We start from the raw sequence: 25,000 nt of genomic DNA, 5'->3' as shown, positions 1-25,000 counted from the left end.
CTTCAGCTCTCACTGGATCGGTTCGCAGCCGAGTGTGAAGCGACCGGGATGAGAATCAGCACCTCCAAGTCCGAGTCCATGGTTCTCGATCGGAAAAGGGTGGAATGCCATCTCCGGGTTGGGGAGGAGACCCTGCCCCAAGTGGAGGAGTTCTAGTACCTAGGAGTCTTGTTCACGAGTGAGGGAAGAGTGGATCGTGAGATCGACAGGCGGATCGGTGCGGCGTCTTCAGTAATGCGGACGTTGTATCGATCTGTCGTGGTGAAGAAGGAGCTGAGCCGGAAGGCAAAGCTCTCAATTTACCGGTCGATCTACGTTCCCATCCTCACCTATGGTCATGAGCTTTGGGTCATGACCGAAAGGATAAGATCACAGGTACAAATGAGTTTCCTCCGCCGGGTGGCGGGTCTTCCTTTTGAGAGGAGAGGAGACCCTGCCCCAAGTGGAGGAGTTCAAGTACCTAGGAGTCTTGTTCACCAGTGAGGGAAGAGTGGATGGTGAGATCGACAGGCGGAGAAGACGCTGTATCGATCTGTCGTGGTGAAGAAGGAGCTGAGTCGGAAGGCAAAGCTCTCAATTTACCGGTCGATCTACGTTCCCATCCTCACCTATGGTCATGAGCTCTGGGTCATGACCGAAAGGACAAGATCACGGGTACAAGCGGCCCAAATGAGTTTCCAGGTCTCTCCCTTAGAGATAGGGTGAGAAGCTCTGTCATCCGGGAGGAACTCAATGTAAAGCCGCTGCTCCTCCACATGGAGAGGAGCCAGATGAGGTGGTTCGGGCATCTGGTCAGGATGCCACCCGAACACCTCCCTAGGGAGGTGTTTAGGGCACGTCCAGCTGGTAGGAGGCCACGGGGAAGACCCAGGACACGTTGGGAAGACTATGTCTCCCGGCTGGTTTGGGAACGCCTCGGGATCCCCCGGGAGGAGCTGGACGAAGTAACTGGGGAGAGGGAAGTCTGGGCTTCTCTGCTTAGGCTGCTGCCCCCGCGACCCCACCTCGGATAAGCGGAAGAAGATGGATGGATGGACATATTTACAGTCTATCAGCACATCTTTTCAAAGGTAGTGCTGCACCTTTCCTGCTTCCGGCGCCTAGACCGTAGTCAAGGAGTGCAGGGGAGACACTTCTCCAGGGCCGATGGGTTCTCAGGGCAACACTCTTCACTTTACCCGGCAGTGGGTCTTCACAATTCCGGACTCCAGGGCGAAATGAGGAGTCCAGCTATTAGTTGCAAATCGTGGCTCTTTATTTACGTCTGGCACACAGTCAACACACTAGCCTCAGCGACCTCCCTCTCCTCTCTCGCCCACACACTCACCTGCTGCCACACACGTACACTACTCTCAAAAGAGGAGGAAGACGAGTTCATTTGTTTCAACAGAGTTTGATAGCAACAAATGTTTACTTGCTGTGATCTTATTGTAACTTAAACAAACACAAAAGTTGTCATCAATAAATAGTTCTGGTTGACATCAAGTTCAAGATGTTTATCAGGAGTCTTCTTCCTTGCAGTGATGTGTGGATCGATACTGAGACATCGATACCAAATATTTATGCTCTAAAATCCATTCTCAAATCAAAGTATCGGTGCTTATGATACTTTAGTTCGCACACAGTGTCAAGTAATTAAATCTTTGAGAGCTTGTCTACAGTAAATGAAACAAAATTGGTGGGAACTACTTTTTCTTCCGCACAGGTAAGTGAGTAACATGCAAGCAAGAAAATGATTGGCATTGAAAGATTCCAATCAGTATGATAACAAAAGAGCAGGTGCACGTATCGTTGGATTGTAGGCTATCCGGAGACTCCACAGGCAACGTTAAATACTGATTTAAGATAATGCACTCAGTGCAAAATAACACCTTCATTTGTATGATTTTAATTGTTTCAAGATGATTCCCCAAGAGCAGCGACACTTGACACACTTTTTACATTTTACCAAAGACATTAGGCATATTTGCACTAAGTATCGGGTAGGTGTGGCCTAAAGTTGACTCCGTATCTGATTTGTAAAGACAATCACTACTTCCTTGTCCTTTGTGAACACTTTGAGTTTGAACACTTGTGAAAGATGATCATATCACGACATTCTTTACTCATCCCTTCCAATGTTGTAATTCCACAGGCTGATAGGCTGAAGCTTTTAAGTCTTGTACATGCACACAAATATTTCAGGTTCATTTTCCCTAAGCTCTTCTGTTAAGAACTGTTCTTGGGTTACAGGTTTACTTTGCTTTGTGCATAATTTCATCTACTTGCAAAATGGACCAAACCATTGAATTTCAATAGTTTTGATACAATAACGGAGTTGTATGTTCTTTACATCCAACAGTGTGTTTTATTCTAACTGACCTCTTTTGTCACGGTCAGTCCAATAAGTAGACATTATTTCTCCTATTTCTACACAATGTTCCTTGCAGACTTTAATAATCCACGCCTGACTTTGTTCTGCCTTTGCAGCAACTGAAGCAACAGCGAGATAAACTGAGGCAGTACCAGAAGAAGATCAACCTGCAGCTGGAGAAGGAACGACTGCTGGCCAAGAAGCTGCTGAGAGATGGCAAGAAAGAGTGAGTCCAGCTGGACAACATCTGAAGGAGACGACTTTTGTTGTCCTCTACTTGAGAAGAGATGAAGATGACTTTTGTTGTCTTGTGCTTTAAGAGAGATGACTTTTGTTGCCCTGTACTTTAGGAGAGATGACAACTTTTGTTGTCTTGTGCTTTAAGAGAGATTACTTTTGTTGTCCTCTACTTCAGCACAGATGATGACTTTTGTTGTCTTGTGCTTTAAGAGAGATGACTTTTGTTGTCCTGTACTTGAGGAGAGATGACAACTTTTGTTGTCCTGTACTTGAGAGATGAAGCTAACTTTTGTTGCCCTGTACTTTAGGAGAGATGAAGATGACTTTTGTTGTCCTGTACTTGAGGAGAGATGAAGATAACTTTTGTTGTCCTGTACTTTAGGAGAGATGAAGCTAACTTTTGTTGTCCTGTACTTTAGGAGAGATGAAGATAACTTTTGTTGTCCTGTACTTTAGGAGAGATGAAGATAACTTTTGTTGTCCTGTACTTTAGGAGAGATGAAGCTAACTTTTGTTGTCCTCTACTTTTGGAGAGATGAAGCTAACTTTTGTTGTCCTGTACTTTAGGAGAGATGAAGATGACTTTTGTTGTCCTGTACTTTAGGAGAGATGAAGCTAACTTTTGTTGTCCTGTACTTTAGGAGAGATGAAGATAACTTTTGTTGTCCTGTACTTTAGGAGAGATGAAGCTAACTTTTGTTGTCCTCTACTTGAGGAGAGATGACAACTTTTGTTGTCTTGTGCTTTAAGAGAGATGACTTTTGTTGTCCTGTACTTTAAGAGAGATGACAACTTTTGTTGTCTTGTGCTTTAAGAGAGATGATTTTTGTTGTCCTGTACTTGAGGAGAGATGACAACTTTTGTTGTCTTGTGCTTTAAGAGAGATGATTTTTGTTGTCCTGTACTTTAGGAGAGATGAAGCTAACTTTTGTTGTCCTGTACTTTAGGAGAGATGAAGATAACTTTTGTTGTCCTGTACTTTAGGAGAGATGAAGATGACTTTTGTTGTCCTGTACTTTAGGAGAGATGAAGATAACTTTTGTTGTCCTGTACTTTAGGAGAGATGAAGATGACTTTTGTTGTCCTGTACTTTAGGAGAGATGAAGCTAACTTTTGTTGTCCTGTACTTTAGGAGAGATGAAGCTAACTTTTGTTGTCCTGTACTTTAGGAGAGATGAAGATGACTTTTGTTGTCCTCTACTTTAGGAGAGATGAAGATGACTTTTGTTGTCTTGTGCTTTAAGAGAGATGACTTTTGTTGTCCTCTACTTTAGGAGAGGTGAAGATGACTTTTGTTGTCCTGTACTTTAGGAGAGATGAAGATGACTTTTGTTGTCCTCTACTTGAGGACAGATGACAACTTTTGTTGTCTTGTGCTTTAAGAGAGATGACTTTTGTTGTCCTCTACTTTAGAAGAAATGAAGATGACTTTTGTTGTCCTATACTTTAGGAGAGATGACAACTTTTGTTGTCTTGTGCTTTAAGAGAGATTACTTTTGTTGTCCTGTACTTTAGGAGAGATGAAGATGACTTTTGTTGTCCTGTACTTTAGGAGAGATGAAGATGACTTTTGTTGTCCTGTACTTTAGGAGAGATGAAGATAACTTTTGTTGTCCTGTACTTTAGGAGAGATGAAGATGACTTTTGTTGTCCTGTACTTTAGGAGAGATGAAGATGACTTTTGTTGTCCTCTACTTTAGGAGAGATGAAGATGACTTTTGTTGTCTTGTGCTTTAAGAGAGATGACTTTTGTTGTCCTGTACTTTAGGAGAGGTGAAGATGACTTTTGTTGTCCTGTACTTTAGGAGAGATGAAGATGACTTTTGTTGTCCTCTACTTGAGGACAGATGACAACTTTTGTTGTCTTGTGCTTTAAGAGAGATGACTTTTGTTGTCCTCTACTTTAGAAGAAATGAAGATGACTTTTGTTGTCCTATACTTTAGGAGAGATGACAACTTTTGTTGTCTTGTGCTTTAAGAGAGATTACTTTTGTTGTCCTGTACTTTAGGAGAGATGAAGATGACTTTTGTTGTCCTGTACTTTAGGAGAGATGAAGATGACTTTTGTTGTCCTGTACTTTAGGAGAGATGAAGATAACTTTTGTTGTCCTGTACTTTAGGAGAGATGAAGATGACTTTTGTTGTCCTGTACTTTAGGAGAGATGAAGATGACTTTTGTTGTCCTCTACTTTAGGAGAGATGAAGATGACTTTTGTTGTCTTGTGCTTTAAGAGAGATGACTTTTGTTGTCCTGTACTTTAGGAGAGGTGAAGATGACTTTTGTTGTCCTGTACTTTAGGAGAGATGAAGATGACTTTTGTTGTCCTCTACTTGAGGACAGATGACAACTTTTGTTGTCTTGTGCTTTAAGAGAGATGACTTTTGTTGTCCTCTACTTTAGAAGAAATGAAGATGACTTTTGTTGTCCTATACTTTAGGAGAGATGACAACTTTTGTTGTCTTGTGCTTTAAGAGAGATTACTTTTGTTGTCCTGTACTTTAGGAGAGATGAAGATGACTTTTGTTGTCCTGTACTTTAGGAGAGATGAAGATGACTTTTGTTGTCCTGTACTTTAGGAGGGATGAAGATGACTTTTGTTGTCCTGTACTTTAGGAGAGATGAAGATGACTTTTGTTGTCCTGTACTTTAGGAGAGATGAAGATGACTTTTGTTGTCCTGTACTTGAGGAGAGATGAAGATGACTTTTGTTGTCCTGTACTTTAGGAGAGATGAAGATGACTTTTGTTGTCCTGTACTTTAGGAGAGATGAAGATGACTTTTGTTGTCCTGTACTTGAGGAGAGATGAAGATGACTTTTGTTGTCCTGTACTTTAGGAGAGATGAAGATGACTTTTGTTGTCCTGTACTTTAGGAGAGCTCTCCTCCTGCTGAAGAAGAAACGCTACCAGGATCAGCTGTTGGACAAGACTGAGAACCAGATTAGCAACCTGGAGCGTCTGGTGTGTGGCAGCTGGAGCATGAAGACATGATGACATGATGACATGTTCATGCTGGCTGACATCTTGTCCTTGTCCTTGTTCTCCTCCATGACCTTACAGGTGCAGGACCTGGAGTTTGTCCAGATTGAGAAGAAGGTCCTGGACGGCCTCAAAGTGGGAAATGAGTGTCTGAAGAAAATGCACGAGGTAAGTCCTGGCAACCATGGAGCAGTCAGCTGGCACCTCACCCACCTTCTCCTCCTCCCAAGGTCATGTCCATTGAAGACGTGGAGCGCATTTTGGACGAAACCCAGGATGCTGTGGACTACCAAAGGGTGAGCATCTCCATCCTCTCTGGTCATGTTGCTGCTGAAGACACCATGATGACTTCTCTGAAGACACCATGATGACTTCTCTGAAGACACCATGATGACTTCTCTGAAGACACCATGATGACTTCTCTGAAGACACCATGATGACTTCTCTGAAGACACCATGATGACTTCTCTGAAGACACCATGATGACTTCTATGAAGACACCATGATGACTTCTCTGAAGACACCATGATGACTTCTCTGAAGACACCATGATGACTTCTATGAAGACACCATGATGACTTTGCTTCTTTCTCTCTGCAGCAAATTGATGACATGCTGGCCGGCTCCTTGTCCCAAGAGGATGAAGACGCTGTCCTGGCCGAGCTGGAGGCCATCACTCAGGTGCCATTGTCCTGTAGTGTTTGTTGTTGTACTCTAGTTGTAGTTTTGTAGTATCTGAGCTGGAACAAGGTTTTTCCTTTCGTCCGTGTCCTTAGGAAGACGTGGAGCTTCCTGATGTTCCATCACAGCAACTTCCAGAGGTGGTGGAGGAGAAGGCAGGTTGGTGTTGATGTGGAGGACACATAGGACTCAAAGAAGGACACATAGGACTCAAAGAAGGACACATAGGACTCAAAGAAAGACACCCAGGACTCAAAGAAGGACACATAGGACTCAAAGAAGGACAAATAGGACTCAAAGAAGGACAAATAGGACTCAAAGAAGGACACATAGGACTCTAAGAAAGACACATAGGACTCAAAGAAAGACACATAGGACTCAAAGAAAGACACATAGGACTCAAAGAAGGACACATAGGTCTCAAAGAAGGACACATAGGACTCAAAGAAAGACACATAGGACTCAAAGAAGGACACATAGGACTCAAAGAAGGACACATAGGACTCAAAGAAGGACACATAGGACTCAAAGAAAGACACATAGGACTCAAAGAAAGACACATAGGACTCAAAGAAAGACACATAGGACTCAAAGAAGGACACATAGGACTCAAAGAAGGACACATAGGACTCAAAGAAAGACACATAGGACTCAAAGAAGGACACATAGGTCTCAAAGAAAGACACATAGGTCTCAAAGAAAGACACATAGGACTCAAAGAAAGACACATAGGACTCAAAGAAGGACACATAGGACTCAAAGACGGACACATAGGTCTCAAAGAAAGACACATAGGACTCAAAGACGGACACATAGGTCTCAAAGAAAGACACATAGGACTCAAAGACGGACACATAGGTCTCAAAGAAAGACACATAGGACTCAAAGACGGACACATAGGTCTCAAAGAAGGACACATAGGACTCAAAGAAGGACACATAGGACTCTAAGAAGGACACATAGGACTCAAACAAAGACACATAGGACTCAAAGAAAGACACATAGGACTCAAAGAAGGACACATAGGACTCAAAGAAGGACACATAGGACTCAAAGAAAGACACCCAGGACTCAAAGAAGGACACATAGGACTCAAAGAAGGACAAATAGGACTCAAAGAAGGACAAATAGGACTCAAAGAAGGACAAATAGGACTCAAAGAAGGACACATAGGACTCTAAGAAGGACACATAGGACTCAAACAAAGACACATAGGACTCAAAGAAAGACACATAGGACTCAAAGAAAGACACATAGGACTTAAAGAAGGACACATAGGTCTCAAAGAAGGACACATAGGACTCAAAGAAAGACACATAGGACTCAAAGAAGGACATATAGGACTCAAAGAAGGACACATAGGACTCAAAGAAGGACACATAGGACTCAAAGAAAGACACATAGGACTCAAAGAAAGACACATAGGACTCAAAGAAAGACACATAGGACTCAAAGAAGGACACATAGGACTCAAAGAAGGACACATAGGACTCAAAGAAAGACACATAGGACTCAAAGAAGGACACATAGGTCTCAAAGAAAGACACATAGGTCTCAAAGAAAGACACATAGGACTCAAAGAAAGACACATAGGACTCAAAGAAGGACACATAGGACTCAAAGACGGACACATAGGTCTCAAAGAAAGACACATAGGACTCAAAGAAGGACACATAGGACTCAAAGAAAGACACATAGGACTCTAAGAAGGACACATAGGACTCAAAGAAAGACACATAGGACTCAAAGAAAGACACATAGGACTCAAAGAAGGACACATAGGACTCAAAGGACACATAGGTCTCAAAGAAAGACACATAGGTCTCAAAGAAAGACACATAGGACTCAAAGAAGGACACATAGGACTCAAAGAAGGACACATAGGACTCAAAGAAGGACACATAGGACTCAAAGAAAGACACATAGGACTCAAAGAAAGACACATAAGACTCAAAGAAAGACACATAGGACTCAAAGAAAGACACATAGGACTCAAAGAAAGACACATAGGACTCAAAGAAAGACACATAGGACTCAAAGAAAGACACATAGGACTCAAAGAAGGACACATAGGACTCAAAGAAAGACACATAGGACTCAAAGAAGGACACATAGGACTCAAAGAAAGACACCCAGGACTCAAAGAAGGACACATAGGACTCAAAGAAGGACACATAGGACTCAAAGAAAGACACATAGGACTCAAAGAAGGACACATAGGACTCAAAGAAAGACACATAGGACTCAAAGAAGGACACATAGGACTCAAAGAAAGACACCCAGGACTCAAAGAAGGACACATAGGACTCAAAGAAGGACAAATAGGACTCAAAGAAGGACAAATAGGACTCAAAGAAGGACACATAGGACTCTAAGAAAGACACATAGGACTCAAAGAAAGACACATAGGACTCAAAGAAAGACACATAGGACTCAAAGAAGGACACATAGGTCTCAAAGAAGGACACATAGGACTCAAAGAAAGACACATAGGACTCAAAGAAGGACACATAGGACTCAAAGAAGGACACATAGGACTCAAAGAAGGACACATAGGACTCAAAGAAAGACACATAGGACTCAAAGAAAGACACATAGGACTCAAAGAAAGACACATAGGACTCAAAGAAGGACACATAGGACTCAAAGAAGGACACATAGGACTCAAAGAAAGACACATAGGTCTCAAAGAAAGACACATAGGACTCAAAGAAAGACACATAGGACTCAAAGAAGGACACATAGGACTCAAAGACGGACACATAGGTCTCAAAGAAAGACACATAGGACTCAAAGACGGACACATAGGTCTCAAAGAAAGACACATAGGACTCAAAGACGGACACATAGGTCTCAAAGAAAGACACATAGGACTCAAAGACGGACACATAGGTCTCAAAGAAAGACACATAGGACTCAAAGAAGGACACATAGGACTCAAAGAAGGACACATAGGACTCAAAGAAGGACACATAGGACTCAAAGAAAGACACCCAGGACTCAAAGAAGGACACATAGGACTCAAAGAAGGACAAATAGGACTCAAAGAAGGACAAATAGGACTCAAAGAAGGACAAATAGGACTCAAAGAAGGACACATAGGACTCTAAGAAGGACACATAGGACTCAAACAAAGACACATAGGACTCAAAGAAAGACACATAGGACTCAAAGAAAGACACATAGGACTCAAAGAAGGACACATAGGTCTCAAAGAAGGACACATAGGACTCAAAGAAAGACACATAGGACTCAAAGAAGGACACATAGGACTCAAAGAAGGACACATAGGACTCAAAGAAGGACACATAGGACTCAAAGAAGGACACATAGGACTCAAAGAAAGACACATAGGACTCAAAGAAAGACACATAGGACTCAAAGAAAGACACATAGGACTCAAAGAAGGACACATAGGACTCAAAGAAGGACACATAGGACTCAAAGAAAGACACATAGGACTCAAAGAAGGACACATAGGTCTCAAAGAAAGACACATAGGTCTCAAAGAAAGACACATAGGACTCAAAGAAAGACACATAGGACTCAAAGAAAGACACATAGGACTCAAAGAAGGACACATAGGACTCAAAGACGGACACATAGGTCTCAAAGAAAGACACATAGGACTCAAAGAAGGACACATAGGACTCAAAGAAAGACACATAGGACTCTAAGAAGGACACATAGGACTCAAAGAAAGACACATAGGACTCAAAGAAAGACACATAGGACTCAAAGAAGGACACATAGGACTCAAAGGACACATAGGTCTCAAAGAAAGACACATAGGTCTCAAAGAAAGACACATAGGACTCAAAGAAGGACACATAGGACTCAAAGAAGGACACATAGGACTCAAAGGACACATAGGACTCAAAGAAAGACACATAGGACTCAAAGAAAGACACATAAGACTCAAAGAAAGACACATAGGACTCAAAGAAAGACACATAGGACTCAAAGAAAGACACATAGGACTCAAAGAAAGACACATAGGACTCAAAGAAGGACACATAGGACTCAAAGAAAGACACATAGGACTCAAAGAAGGACACATAGGTCTCAAAGAAAGACACATAAGACTCAAAGAAAGACACATAGGACTCAAAGAAGGACACATAGGTCTCAAAGAAAGACACATAGGACTCAAAGAAAGACACATAGGACTCAAAGAAAGACACATAGGACTCAAAGAAAGACACATAGGACTCAAAGAAAGACACATAGGACTCAAAGAAGGACACATAGGACTCAAAGAAAGACACATAGGACTCAAAGAAAGACACATAGGACTCAAAGAAGGACACATAGGACTCTAAGAAGGACACATAGGACTCTAAGAAAGACAAAGGACTCTAAGAAGGACACAGGACTCTAAGAAGGACACATAGGACTCAAAGAAAGACACATAGGACTCAAAGAAGGACACATAGGACTCAAAGAAAGACACATAGGACTCAAAGAAAGACACATAGGACTCAAAGAAAGACACATAGGACTCAAAGAAGGACACATAGGACTCAAAGAAAGACACATAGGACTCAAAGAAAGACACATAGGACTCAAAGAAGGACACATAGGACTCAAAGACGGAACCATAGGTCTCAAAGAAAGACACATAGGACTCAAAGAAAGACACATAGGACTCAAAGAAGGACACATAGGACTCAAAGAAAGACACATAGGACTCAAAGAAGGACACATAGGTCTCAAAGAAAGACACATAGGACTCAAAGAAAGACACATAGGACTCAAAGAAAGACACATAGGACTCAAAGAAAGACACATAGGACTCAAAGAAAGACACATAGGACTCAAAGAAGGACACATAGGACTCAAAGAAAGACACATAGGACTCAAAGAAAGACACATAGGACTCAAAGAAGGACACATAGGACTCAAAGAAAGACACATAGGACTCAAAGAAAGACACATAGGACTCAAAGAAAGACACATAGGACTCAAAGAAAGACACATAGGACTCAAAGAAAGACACATAGGACTCAAAGAAAGACACATAGGACTCAAAGAAAGACACATAGGACTCAAAGAAAGACAGCCAGGACACATAAAACATTGTAGAAGGACACATGGGCGACTACGGCATGGAGAAGGACACACAGGATGCGTACAAGGAGACTTGAAAAGACACATAGGACGCTTAGGTAAAACACAGGACACGTCCAACATACAGAAGGACACATAGGATGCATACAAGGAGACTTGGAAGGACACACACAATTTGTGTAGAAAGACAGAGGAGACATTTGAGATGTAGTAAGACATGTAGTCTGACACTTAGAAGGACATGTAGTCTGACACTTAGAAGGACATGTAGTCTGACACTTAGAAGGACATGTAGTCTGACACTTTGAAGGACATGTAGTCTGACACTTTGAAGGACATGTAGTCTGACTCTTAGAAGGACATGTAGTCTGACACTTAGAAGGACATGTAGTCTGACACTTAGAAGGACATGTAGTCTGACACTTAGAAGGACATGTAGTCTGACACTTAGAAGGACATGTAGTCTGACACTTTGAAGGACATGTAGTCTGACACTTAGAAGGACGTGTAGTAGGACACTTAGAAGGACATGTAGTCTGACACTTAGAAGGACATGTAGTCTGACACTTTGAACGACATGTAGTCTGACACTTAGAAGGACATGTAGTAGGACACTTAGAAGGACATGTAGTAGGACACTTAGAAGGACATGTAGTCTGACACTTTGAAGGACATGTAGTCTGACACTTAGAAGGACATGTAGTAGGACACTTAGAAGGACATGTAGTCTGACACTTAGAAGGACATGTAGTCTGACACTTAGAAGGACATGTAGTCTGACACTTTGAAGGACATGTAGTCTGACACTTAGAAGGACATGTAGTCTGACACTTAGAAGGACATGTAGTCTGACACTTAGGAGGACATGTAGTCTGACACTTAGGAGGACATGTAGTCTGACACTTAGAAGGACATGTAGTCTGACACTTAGAAGGACATGTAGTCTGACACTTAGAAGGACATGTAGTCTGACACTTAGAAGGACATGTAGTCTGACACTTAGGAGGACATGTAGTCTGACACTTAGGAGGACATGTAGTCTGACACTTTGAAGGACATGTAGTCTGACACTTTGAAGGACATGTAGTCTGACACTTAGGAGGACATGTAGTCTGACACTTAGGAGGACATGTAGTCTGACACTTTGAAGGACATGTAGTCTGACACTTAGGAGGACATGTAGTCTGACACTTTGAAGGACATGTAGTCTGACACTTAGAAGGACATGTAGTCTGACACTTTGAAGGACATGTAGTCTGACACTTAGGAGGACATGTAGTCTGACACTTAGGAGGACATGTAGTCTGACACTTAGGATGACATGCAGAAATATGTTAGAATTGTGCTAATGGCTGATGTTTCTTTTAGCGAGGGTTCATCCCAGGAAGAAGGCGGAGCTTCTGGCTGCCTGAGAGGACAGCAGGTGGACAGTGTCTCACCTTCTTCACAACCCTGATGGAAGGCCAGCAGAGCATCTTTCACGCTCAGTAGCTGCTCTCAGATCACACCTGCTGGTGTTGACAAGTGAAGCACGCGTACGTACACAAAACATTCTTATATTGACTCTGGATGCAGAGACTTCAAAATAAAAGCCCAGCATAAGAAGGACGTTATCAGTTATTACACAAGACTTTCTCTCAGCTGTTTAAAAAACCCCACCTAAAAGAGGCCTTAAGTAGATAGTCGAGCTGGTGAGAAGCTGTCATGCACCTTCAGTGTCTCACTCTTGTCTCTCCCTGCTCCTCCATTATATTCTTCTTCTTTCTAGCATCCAAGTCTTTTTTTACAATAAACTCCTTTGGACATCCTGCTGTTGTCGTGTTTGGCCACAAGGGGGCAGCAGTGCATTGACATTGACATCCACTGCTGCCCTCGCGGGAACGCGTGGGAGTGGGCGGTGCGAATGAGTCATGCGCGTGGAAGTCGTGGCGGGAAGAAAAAAAAGCCCACCCGGGTCTGCGAAGTCCTCTCTCGTCTTTGTATGTGCCTTCTCATTCTGCCGCCACTTCGCGCTATATTGTACGGCGGTGCTGTGACGTCATCCGCAAGGTCACGTGTTACTGAGGAGTCGCCCCCTGCCGGCTGCCAGCAGATATCAGGCAATACATCAAACACGTGACCTCCACTTTGCAACGCTGTTTTATGGCACTGACCCACAATGCAACGCTTCTGTGGCCCACCTGCTGAACAGAAGCACGCACATGAAAATAAGAATGTTGTGTGTTGTGTACAAGGTGGGAGGACGCTTCTTCTCAATGGGCGAGGGGGCGTGGTGACGCAGTTGAGGGGGCGTGCCTCGCATTGCGGACGCGGCGTTCAATGACGAGGAAAACGTCGGTATTTTTTTAGAATGTCGGTAAGAGTTCCGCATTTTGAAAACGGTGCAATAGTCACTAAGGTGTGCTTCATCGCGCACTAACCCGACCGCTGTCCTTTTCTCCCAGGGTCCCTGAACGCAACGTCGCTTCTGACGTTCCGCCTGTGCGCGTGCACGCGTGTGGGTCTCCGGCGTGGGCGCAGCGGAGGTCTCTCCTATAAAGGACGGAACCACCACCACCACCACCACCCTCAGCATCATCAGCATCATCACGCGGCAAACATGTCCCGGACCGACGAGGTGCACCGAATCACGGAGAACGTCTACAAGGTGAGACACGCTGGGGCTTCTGAGAGTTTATTGTGGGTCGATCGATGGTCGATCAAATCCTGCTTTTCCTCCATTCAGGAAGTTTTGTTCCCTCTTGACTTCCTGCTCAGTCCTCGCTGATTTTGATAAGTTGTGATCAGCAGGAGTATTGATACCTGCCTGAATGACATCATCGATATTGTCAAAGATGTTGGAGGAGATTCCCAGGAGATGTTTTGGAAGTCCATGCTTGCTTGTTGACTAGGAGCTCGTTTTCAGGGATGTCAAGACCTCACTGGACACATGTTTCATCAACAAAGTACAGTTAGAGTCACATTGTAGGACAAAGTACAGTCATATTCATGCATTGTAGGACAAAGTACAGTCATATTCATGCATTGTAGGACAAAGTACAGTCATATTCATGCATTGTAGGACAAAGTACAGTCATATTCATGCATTGTAGGACAAAGTACAGTCATATTCATCCATCGTAGGACAAAGTACAGTCATATTCATACATCGTAGGACAAAGTACAGTCATATTCATGCATTGTAGGACAAAGTACAGTCATATTCATGCATTGTAGGACAAAGTACAGTCATATTCATCCATCGTAGGACAAAGTACAGTCATATTCATGCATCGTAGGACAAAGTAGTCATATTCATACATTGTAGGACAAAGTACAGTCATATTCATACATCGTAGGACAAAGTACAGTCATATTCATACATTGTAGGACAAAGTACAGTCATATTCATACATCGTAGGACAAAGTACAGTCATATTCATACATTGTAGGACAAAGTACAGTTATATTCATACATTGTAGGACAAAGTACAGTCATATTCATGCATCGTAGGAAAAAGTACAGTCATATTCATACATTGTAGGACAAAGTACAGTCATATTCATATATTGTAGGACAAAGTACAGTCATATTCATGCATTGTAGGACAAAGTACAGTCATATTCATGCATTGTAGGACAAAGTACAGTCATATTAATCCACCGTAGGACAAAGTACAGTCATATTCATGCATTGTAGGACAAAGTACAGTCATATTAATCCATCGTAGGACAAAGTACAGTCATATTCATGCATTGTAGGACAAAGTACAGTCATATTCATACATTGTAGGACAAAGTATAGTCATATTCATACATCGTAGGACAAAGTACAGTCATATTCATGCATTGTAGGACAAAGTATAGTCATATTCATACATCGTAGGACAAAGTACAGTCATATTCATACATCGTAGGACAAAGTACAGTCATATTCATACATCGTAGGACAAAGTACAGTCATATTCATACATTGTAGGACAAAGTACAGTTATATTCATACATTGTAGGACAAAGTACAGTCATATTCATGCATCGTAGGACAAAGTACAGTCATATTCATACATTGTAGGACAAAGTACAGTCATATTCATGCATTGTAGGACAAAGTACAGTCATATTAATCCACCGTAGGACAAAGTACAGTCATATTCATGCATTGTAGGACAAAGTACAGTCATATTAATCCATCGTAGGACAAAGTACAGTCATATTCATGCATTGTAGGACAAAGTACAGTCATATTCATACATTGTAGGACAAAGTATAGTCATATTCATACATCGTAGGACAAAGTACAGTCATATTCATGCATTGTAGGACAAAGTATAGTCATATTCATACATCGTAGGACAAAGTACAGTCATATTCATACATCATAGGACAAAGTACAGTCATATTCATACATTGTAGGACAAAGTACAGTTATATTCATACATTGTAGGACAAAGTACAGTCATATTCATGCATCGTAGGACAAAGTACAGTCATATTCATACATTGTAGGACAAAGTACAGTCATATTCATGCATTGTAGGACAAAGTACAGTCATATTAATCCACCGTAGGACAAAGTACAGTCATATTCATACCATCGTAGGACAAAGTACAGTCATATTCATGCATTGTAGGACAAAGTACAGTCATATTCATGCATCGTAGGACAAAATACAGTCATATTCATGCATCGTAGGACAAAGTAGTCATATTCATACATTGTAGGACAAAGTACAGTCATATTCATCCATCATAGGACAAAGTACAGTCATATTCATACATCGTAGGACAAAGTACAGTCATATTCATACATCGTAGGACAAAGTACAGTCATATTCATACATTGTAGGACAAAGTACAGTCATATTCATACATCGTAGGACAAAGTACAGTCATATTCATACATTGTAGGACAAAGTACAGTTATATTCATACATTGTAGGACAAAGTACAGTCATATTCATGCATCGTAGGACAAAGTACAGTCATATTCATACATTGTAGGACAAAGTACAGTCATATTCATACATTGTAGGACAAAGTACAGTCATATTCATGCATTGTAGGACAAAGTACAGTCATATTCATGCATTGTAGGACAAAGTACAGTCATATTAATCCACCGTAGGACAAAGTACAGTCATATTCATGCATTGTAGGACAAAGTACAGTCATATTAATCCATCGTAGGACAAAGTACAGTCATATTCCTGCATTGTAGGACAAAGTACAGTCATATTCATACATTGTAGGACAAAGTACAGTCATATTCATACATCGTAGGACAAAGTACAGTCATATTCATGCATTGTAGGACAAAGTATAGTCATATTCATACATCGTAGGACAAAGTACAGTCATATTCATGCATTGTAGGACAAAGTACAGTCATATTCATACATCGTAGGACAAAGTACAGTCATATTCATACATTGTAGGACAAAGTACAGTCATATTCATGCATCGTAGGACAAAGTACAGTCATATTCATACATTGTAGGACAAAGTACAGTTATATTCATACATTGTAGGACAAAGTACAGTCATATTCATGCATCGTAGGACAAAGTACAGTAGCCACTTGAGGGGGCTGCATATGACTTTTCAACCCTCACCTGTTGCAATAGAGTAATAGTTATGTTATAATATATTATTTTATATCATATCATTTATCATAGTACTTTATGTTATAATAAGTGCATGTGCCTCACTATACGAAGGTCCGGAGTTTTCTGTGTGGAGTTTGCATGTTCTCCCCGTGACTGCGTGGGTTCCCTGCGGGTACTCCGGCTTCCTCCCACCTCCAAAGACATGCACTTGGGGATAGGCCCCTCCCACCTCCAAAGTCATGCACCTGGGGATAGGCTCCTCCCACCTCCAAAGTCATACACCCGGGCTTAGGCCCCTCCCACCTCCGAAGTCATGCACCATAGGGTGTGTGAATGTTGTCTGTCTAACTGTGTTGGTCCCGTGATGAGGTGGTGACTTGTCCAGGGTGTACTCCGCCTTCCACCCGAATGCAGCTGAGATAAACTCCGGCACCCCTCCCCCACGACCCCGAAGGAAATGGATGGATGGATGTTAGACTAGGGTTTGTTTGGCGTTATTATATCATATTGGGGCGGCATAGCTCAGTTGGTAGAGTGGCTGTGCCAGAAACTTGAGGGTTCCAGGTTTGATTCCCGCTTTCGCCTTCCTAGTCACTGCCGTTGTGTCCTTGGGCAAGACACTTGACTCACCTGCTCCCAGTGCCACACACACTGCTTTAAATGTAACTGAGATATTGGCTTTCACTATGTAAAGCACTATATTAATATAATTCACTTCACTATATTATTTATTATATTTATAATAATATGTTATGTTATATTATATTATTTTATTTATTATGTATTATATTAAATTATATTATTATATAATATTTATAGAATTTTATTATATTATTTATTGTATAATTTATAGCAGGGGTCTCAGACACGCGGCCCGGGGGCCAATTGCGGCCCGCGAGACTTTATTTTGCGGCCCCCACCTTAATATGAAAGTTGAATGTTAGTGCGGCCCGCAAGTTTTGTATGAATGGTGCTTGACAGTGTTGTGTTATTTGGCTCCAAAATGGCTCTTTCAACATTCTGGGTTGCCTACCCCTGCATTAGTGGAAAAGCGGCAAATGAGTTAAAGCGACAGAGACGTTGCCATGGTGATGAGGGTTGTCTTACGTGCCTGACTGCAGTCACACCGCGACACCTGTCCCTCAGTAATAACAGTCTCCGATAACCTGGACCAATTCAAAGAGTTATTTTTGTTTTTGTTTAATTTGCATCGCCTCACATGATGAACACTACATATATTTCTTTATGACCTCAGGTAACACTCCGGGAGCCCTCACTTTTTTGCGCTGGCTATCCCGTTACTTTCCTGGCAATTATCCGCCGACCACCGTGTTGCTGTGGGGAGGAAAAACGGAACGACACACACTGCAGAAATAAAATGATTCTCCGTGCGTGGGCTGAATACAAATATATTCCACAACCCCAAACATGTCTTTTTCAAATCCACAACCCCAAACATGTCTTTTTCAAAGCCTGCAGTGAAGAGAAAGGTTAGTGATGAGCAAAAACAATTCCAGGAGAAGTGGGAGATGCAATATTTCTTTGTTGAGCACAGGGGCTCGACCCCGACGTGTCTTATTTGCACAGAGAATGTTGCTTTGTGACCCCGACGTGTCTTATTTGCACAGAGAATGTTGCTGTGCACAAGGGATACAATTTGAAACGTCATTATACAAGTAGACATGCTGAGGAGTGTGCAACATTTTTTTTAAGAAATCTTTTTTTGCGGCCCAGCCTCACCCAGACTCTGCATCCAGTGGCCCCCAGGTCAAGTGACTTAGAGACCCCTGATTTAAAGAGTGTAAGGGTTGCTGTGGTGTTATTATCCATCCATCCATTTTCTGCCGCTTATTCCCTTTGGGGTCGCGGGGGTGCTGGTGCCTATCTCAGCTAATCGGGCGGAAGGCGGGGTGCACCCTGGACAAGTCGCCACGTCATCACAGGGCCAACACAGATAGACAAACATTCACACACTAGGGACCATTTAGTGTTGCCAATCAACCTATCCCCAGGTGCAGGTCTTTGGAAGTGGGAGGGGCCTATCCCCAGGTGCATGTCTTTGGAAGTGGGAGGGGCCTAACCCCAGGTGCATGTCTTTGGAGGTGGGTGGAAGCCGGAGTAGAACCCCCACATTCACAGGGAGAACATACAAACTCCACACAGAAAGATCCCGAGCCCGGAGTTGACCCCAGGACTACTCAAGACCTTGGTATTGTGAGGCAGACGCACTAACCCCTCTGTCACCGTGAAGCCCTGGTGTTATTATATTCCTTCTAACTGCTTCATTAGTGTTCCTTCCTGCTGTGTGTGTGTGTGTGTGTGTGTGTGTGTGTGTGTGTGTGTGTGTGTGTGTGTGTGTGTGTGTGTGTGTGTGATCTTCACCTATTTACCTTACACACCTTCCTCTCTCTCTTGTACGCTGACATCATCACATCTGATTACTTTATAATTACTTTCTAGTTACTATCTAGTTACTTTCATCTTTCTTTCCAGTTACTTCCTGATTATGTCCTAGTTACTTTTTTAATTACTTCCTAGTTACTTTGTCATTACTTTCTAGTTTCTTCCCAATTCATTCCTAGTTACTTAAAAAGAAATACTTCCTAAAGTTACTTATTTGTTACTTTTTAGTTCATTACCAAGTACTTCTTAGTTACTTCCAAATTATTTCTATTTGATTTCACATTACCTACTAGTTACTTCCTACTTACCTCCCAGTTACTTCCCAATTATTTTTTAGTTACATGTAAAATTATTTGTAGTTACTTCCGTATTTACCTCTGAGGTACTATACCGATTACTTTCTAGTTACTTCCAAATTATTATTTAGTTACTTCCAAATTAGCTTCCTGTTACTTACTACTTACCTCATAATTACTTCCCAATTACTTCTAAGTTACTTCCAAATTATTTTCTAGGTACTTCTTACATACCTCATAATTACTTCCCGATTACTTTTAGTTAGTCTCTAATTACTTCCAGTAACTTCCTAATTACTTTTTAGTTATTTCCTGATTACTTTCTTGTTACTTCCTGTTGACTTCCTTGTTACTTGTCAGTCACTTTGTAGTTACTTCCTAATTATTCTGAGTTACTTAACAATTACTTCCTGTTGACTTCCTAGCCTTGGTGGTATCTTTCTATCATTTGCATATTTGGCCGTGACACATGTGTACATGGATTTTTCTTATGAACTTCATAGGATTTTTAAATGATTTTCAAAACTGGAAAAAGTCACCAGATTGGTTGCCACTTGCTTTTTGGGAAATCCTAGAAGCAGGAGGTCTGAGTGCTTGCTAAATATAGCAACACTGATCTCGGATTCTAACTCTTCTTATGCTCTGGCAGACCGGGTGTGTACGAGCCGTGTAGGAGGCGGTGTTAGGATGCACAGAGGTGTAATGACGAGCTACTGCATGGCCACAGATAGTCCCATCATCGTGTGTTCATGAGGCTGTCAGATTGACTTGCTGTGTGGCTTTCCTTGGTGCACACACACATCGACATGACTCACACTGTGTGTGTGTGTGTGTGTGTGTGTGTGTGTGTGTGTGTGTGTGTGTGTGTGTGGGCTGACTGACTCCCCACTCAGTCGTGATGCCACCTTCTCGAGGATCTTGTGTCCGCAGTGAGGAGGAGTTAGTGACAAGAAGTCTTCCCCGAGTGTTGAACAAACATCATCTGTGTGTTTGCTCGCTCATTCCACTCACGCTTGGAATCCCAGCATGCCACTGGCATGTGTGTGCGTGTGTGTGCGTGTGTGTGCGTGCGTAGGGTGATGTAAGACCTCTTGTGGCCACTAGAGGGCAGCAGTCTTTTCTTGCCTTGTCCTTGAAAAAACACCTCTCGTTCTTCGACGGCGTGCTGGTGGGCCCTGGTGCTCAATGGCGCCCCCACCTTTCCCCCCCCCCGGTGACAGTGTGTAGTGTTTCCCACAATGCATCTGAGTCACGTGACCCACGCTCGGCGGTTGTGTTGTTGTTGCCAAGGTGTGTGAGCGACGGCGTGCTGTGCGGCCAATTTACATCCCACCATGACTCACCTGTGCTCTCTGCTGACTCATCATCCATCACACACACACACACACACACACACACACACACACACACACTCTGTTGCTGAAAATGTTTTGACACATAAAACGCTACAAACCCCAAGAGCAGTCAAGTTGTCAGGTTGTGTAAATGCTAAATAAAAAGAGAATACAACAAATCATTTTCAACTTATATTCCATTGAATCGACTGCAAAGACAAGATATTTCATGTTCACACCGACAAACTTTGTTATTTGTTGCAAATAATCATGAAGTTAGAATGTAATGGCAGCAACACATGTCAAAGACGGCATTTTTACCAGTGTGTTACATGGCCTTTCCTTTGAACAACACTCAGTGTAGGTTTGGGAACTGAGGAGACACATTTTTGAAGTGGAATTCTTTCCCATTCTTGCTTGATGTACAGCTTAAGTTGTTCAACAGTCTCCTGCCTCATATTTTAGCCGTCACACATTTTCAATGTCTGGACTACAGGCAGGCCAGTCTAGTACCCGCACTCTTTTAATATGAAGCCACGCTGTTGTAACACCTGGCTTTGCATTGTCTTGCTAAAATAAGCAGGGGCGTCCATGATAACAACATATACATAACAACAACATATGATAACTAATACACCCCCATACCATCACACATGCTGACTACAACACACTAATACACCCCCATACCATCACACATGCTGACTACAACACACTAATACACCCCCATACCATCACACATGATGACTACAACACACTAATACACCCCCATACCATCACACATGATGACTACAACACACTAATACACCCCCATACCATCACACATGATGACTACAACACACTAATACACCCCCATACCATCACACATGATGACTACAACACACTAATACACCCCCATACCATCACACATGCTGACTACAACACACTAATACACCCCCATACCATCACACATGATGACTACAACACACTAATACACCCCCATACCATCACACATGCTGACTACAACACACTAATACACCCCCATACCATCACACATGCTGACTACAACACACTAATACACCCCCATACCATCACACATGCTGACTACAACACACTAATACACCCCCATACCATCACACATGCTGACTACAACACACTAATACACCCCCATACCATCACACATGCTGACTACAACACACTAATACACCCCCATACCATCACACATGATGACTACAACACACTAATACACCCCCATACCATCACACATGACTACAACACACTAATACACCCCCATACCATCACACATGATGACTACAACACACTAATACACCCCCATACCATCACACATGATGACTACAACACACTAATACACCCCCATACCATCACACATGATGACTACAACACACTAATACACCCCCATACCATCACACATGCTGACTACAACACACTAATACACCCCCATACCATCACACATGCTGACTACAACACACTAATACACCCCCATACCATCACACATGATGACTACAACACACTAATACACCCCCATACCATCACACATGATGACTACAACACACTAATACACCCCCATACCATCACACATGCTGACTACAACACACTAATACACCCCCATACCATCACACATGCTGACTACAACACACTAATACACCCCCATACCATCACACATGATGACTACAACACACTAATACACCCCCATACCATCACACATGATGACTACAACACACTAATACACCCCCATACCATCACACATGATGACTACAACACACTAATACACCCCCATACCATCACACATGATGACTACAACACACTAATACACCCCCATACCATCACACATGATGACTACAACACACTAATACACCCCCATACCATCACACATGATGACTACAACACACTAATACACCCCCATACCATCACACATGCTGACTACAACACACTAATACACCCCCATACCATCACACATGATGACTACAACACACTAATACACCCCCATACCATCACACATGATGACTACAACACACTAATACACCCCCATACCATCACACATGATGACTACAACACACTAATACACCCCCATACCATCACACATGATGACTACAACACTTTCACCCTACAACAATCACTAATACACCCCCATACCATCACACATGCTGACTACAACACACTAATACACCCCCATACCATCACACATGATGACTACAACACACTAATACACCCCCATACCATCACACATGATGACTACAACACACTAATACACCCCCATACCATCACACATGATGACTACAACACACTAATACACCCCCATACCATCACACATGATGACTACCACACACTAATACACCCCCATACCATCACACATGATGACTACAACACACTAATACACCCCCATACCATCACACATGATGACTACCACACTTTCCGGATAGTTCTCTTCCTCTTTGGTCCGGAGGACATCACATCCACAGTTTCCAAAAACAATTTGAAATGTGGACTCATCAGACCACAGAAGACTTTTCCACTTTGCATCAGTCCATCTGAGATGAGTTCGGGCCCAGCAAAGCGTTTCTGGGTGTTGTTGATAAATGGCTTTGGCCTTGCATAGTAGAGTTTTAACTTGCACTTACAGAAGTAGCGACCATCTGTAGTTATTGACAGTGGTTTTATGAAGTGTTCATGAGACCATGTGGTGATATCCTTTACACACTGATGTTACTTATGTGCAGTGATTTCTCCAGATTCTCTGAACCTTTTGATGATATTACAGAGCGTAGATGGTGAAATCCCTAAATTCTTTGCAATAGCTGCTTGAGAAATGTTGTTCTTAAACAATTTGCTCAGGCATTTGTGGACAAAGTGGCCAGTGACTATCTTGACTATTAGTCGACTATAGTCACCGACTATCTTGACTGTTAGTCGACTATAGTCGCCGACTATCTTGACTATAAGTCGACTATAGTCACCGACTATCTTGACAATTAGTCGACTATAGTCACCGACTATCTTGACAATTAGTCAACTATAGTCACCGACTATCTTGACAATTAGTCGACTATAGTCACCGACTATCTTGACAATTAGTCGACTATAGTCATTGACAATCTTGGCAATTAGTCGACTATAGTCACTGACTATCTTGAAAATTAGTCGACTATAGTCACCGACTATCTTGACTATTAGTTGACTATAGTCACCGACTATCTTGACAATTAGTCGACTATAGTCATTGACAATCTTGGCCATTAGTCGACTATAGTCAGTGACTATCTTGACAATTAGTCGAATATAGTCATTGACAATCTTGGCAATTAGTCGACTATAGTCACTGACTATCTTGAAAATTAGTCGACTTTGGTCATCCAATTATCTTGACTATTAGTTGACTATAGTCACCGACTATCTTGACAATTAGTCGACTATAGTCATTGACAATCTTGGCCATTAGTCGACTATAGTCAGTGACTATCTTGACAATTAGTCGACTATAGTCATTGACAATCTTGGCCATTAGTCGACTATAGTCAGTGACTATCTTGACAATTAGTCAACTATAGTCATTGACAATCTTGGCCATTAGTCTACTATAGTCACCGACTATCTTGACAATTAGTTGACTATAGTCACCGACTATCTTGACAATTAGTTGACTATAGTCATTGACAATCTTGGCCATTAGTCGACTATAGTCATTGACAATCTTGACAATTAGTCGACTATAGTCATTGACAATCTTGACAATTAGTCGACTATAGTCAGTGACTATCTTGACTATTAGTCAACTATAGTCATTGACAATCTTGGCCATTAGTCGACTATAGTCAGTGACTATCTTGACAATTAGTCGACTATAGTCATTGACAATCTTGGCCATTAGTCGACTATAGTCACCGACTATCTTGACAATTAGTTGACTATAGTCACCGACTATCTTGACAATTAGTTGACTATAGTCATTGACAATCTTGGCCATTAGTCGACTATAGTCATTGACAATCTTGACAATTAGTCGACTATAGTCATTGACAATCTTGACAATTAGTCGACTATAGTCAGTGACTATCTTGACTATTA

At 42.1% G+C, this 25,000-nt stretch overlaps 2 protein-coding genes across 9 annotated transcripts in view; both read left to right on the top strand.

Annotated features, from left to right (window-relative positions):
• chmp6b (charged multivesicular body protein 6b) overlaps positions 1 to 13,131 on the top strand; it is a 13,736-nt gene extending 605 nt beyond the window's left edge. Inside the window, exons 2-8 of the mRNA XM_061875990.1 lie at positions 2,470 to 2,579; positions 5,467 to 5,554; positions 5,654 to 5,740; positions 5,803 to 5,868; positions 6,173 to 6,253; positions 6,349 to 6,412; positions 12,692 to 13,131. Coding sequence (XP_061731974.1) covers positions 2,470 to 2,579; positions 5,467 to 5,554; positions 5,654 to 5,740; positions 5,803 to 5,868; positions 6,173 to 6,253; positions 6,349 to 6,412; positions 12,692 to 12,735 — 540 coding nt within the window. The 3' untranslated portion in view covers positions 12,736 to 13,131. The remainder of the gene's footprint in view (positions 1 to 2,469; positions 2,580 to 5,466; positions 5,555 to 5,653; positions 5,741 to 5,802; positions 5,869 to 6,172; positions 6,254 to 6,348; positions 6,413 to 12,691) is intronic.
• Positions 13,132 to 13,254: 123 nt separating this feature from the next.
• The window catches only part of baiap2b (BAR/IMD domain containing adaptor protein 2b), a 43,294-nt gene continuing 31,548 nt past the window's right edge, over positions 13,255 to 25,000 (top strand). For 2 of the 8 annotated variants that reach the window (XM_061875987.1, XM_061875988.1), the window contains exon 1: positions 13,906 to 13,970. Coding sequence is in view for 6 of the 8 variants with exons in the window: in XM_061875982.1 (XP_061731966.1) it covers positions 13,923 to 13,970 (48 nt within the window). In the remaining 2 variants the exon portion in view is untranslated. Of the gene's footprint in view, positions 13,680 to 13,767; positions 13,971 to 25,000 lie in introns of those variants that run through there. The other 6 variants (XM_061875982.1, XM_061875983.1, XM_061875985.1 and 3 more) reach the window with 6 other exon arrangements.

The sequence above is a fragment of the Nerophis ophidion genome, linkage group LG17 (genome assembly GCF_033978795.1).
Source record: "Nerophis ophidion isolate RoL-2023_Sa linkage group LG17, RoL_Noph_v1.0, whole genome shotgun sequence".
In the NCBI taxonomy this organism is placed as follows: Eukaryota; Metazoa; Chordata; class Actinopteri; order Syngnathiformes; family Syngnathidae; genus Nerophis; species Nerophis ophidion.
Note: the sequence above shows the minus strand (reverse complement) of the source record. Positions and strands in the feature narration are given on the sequence as shown.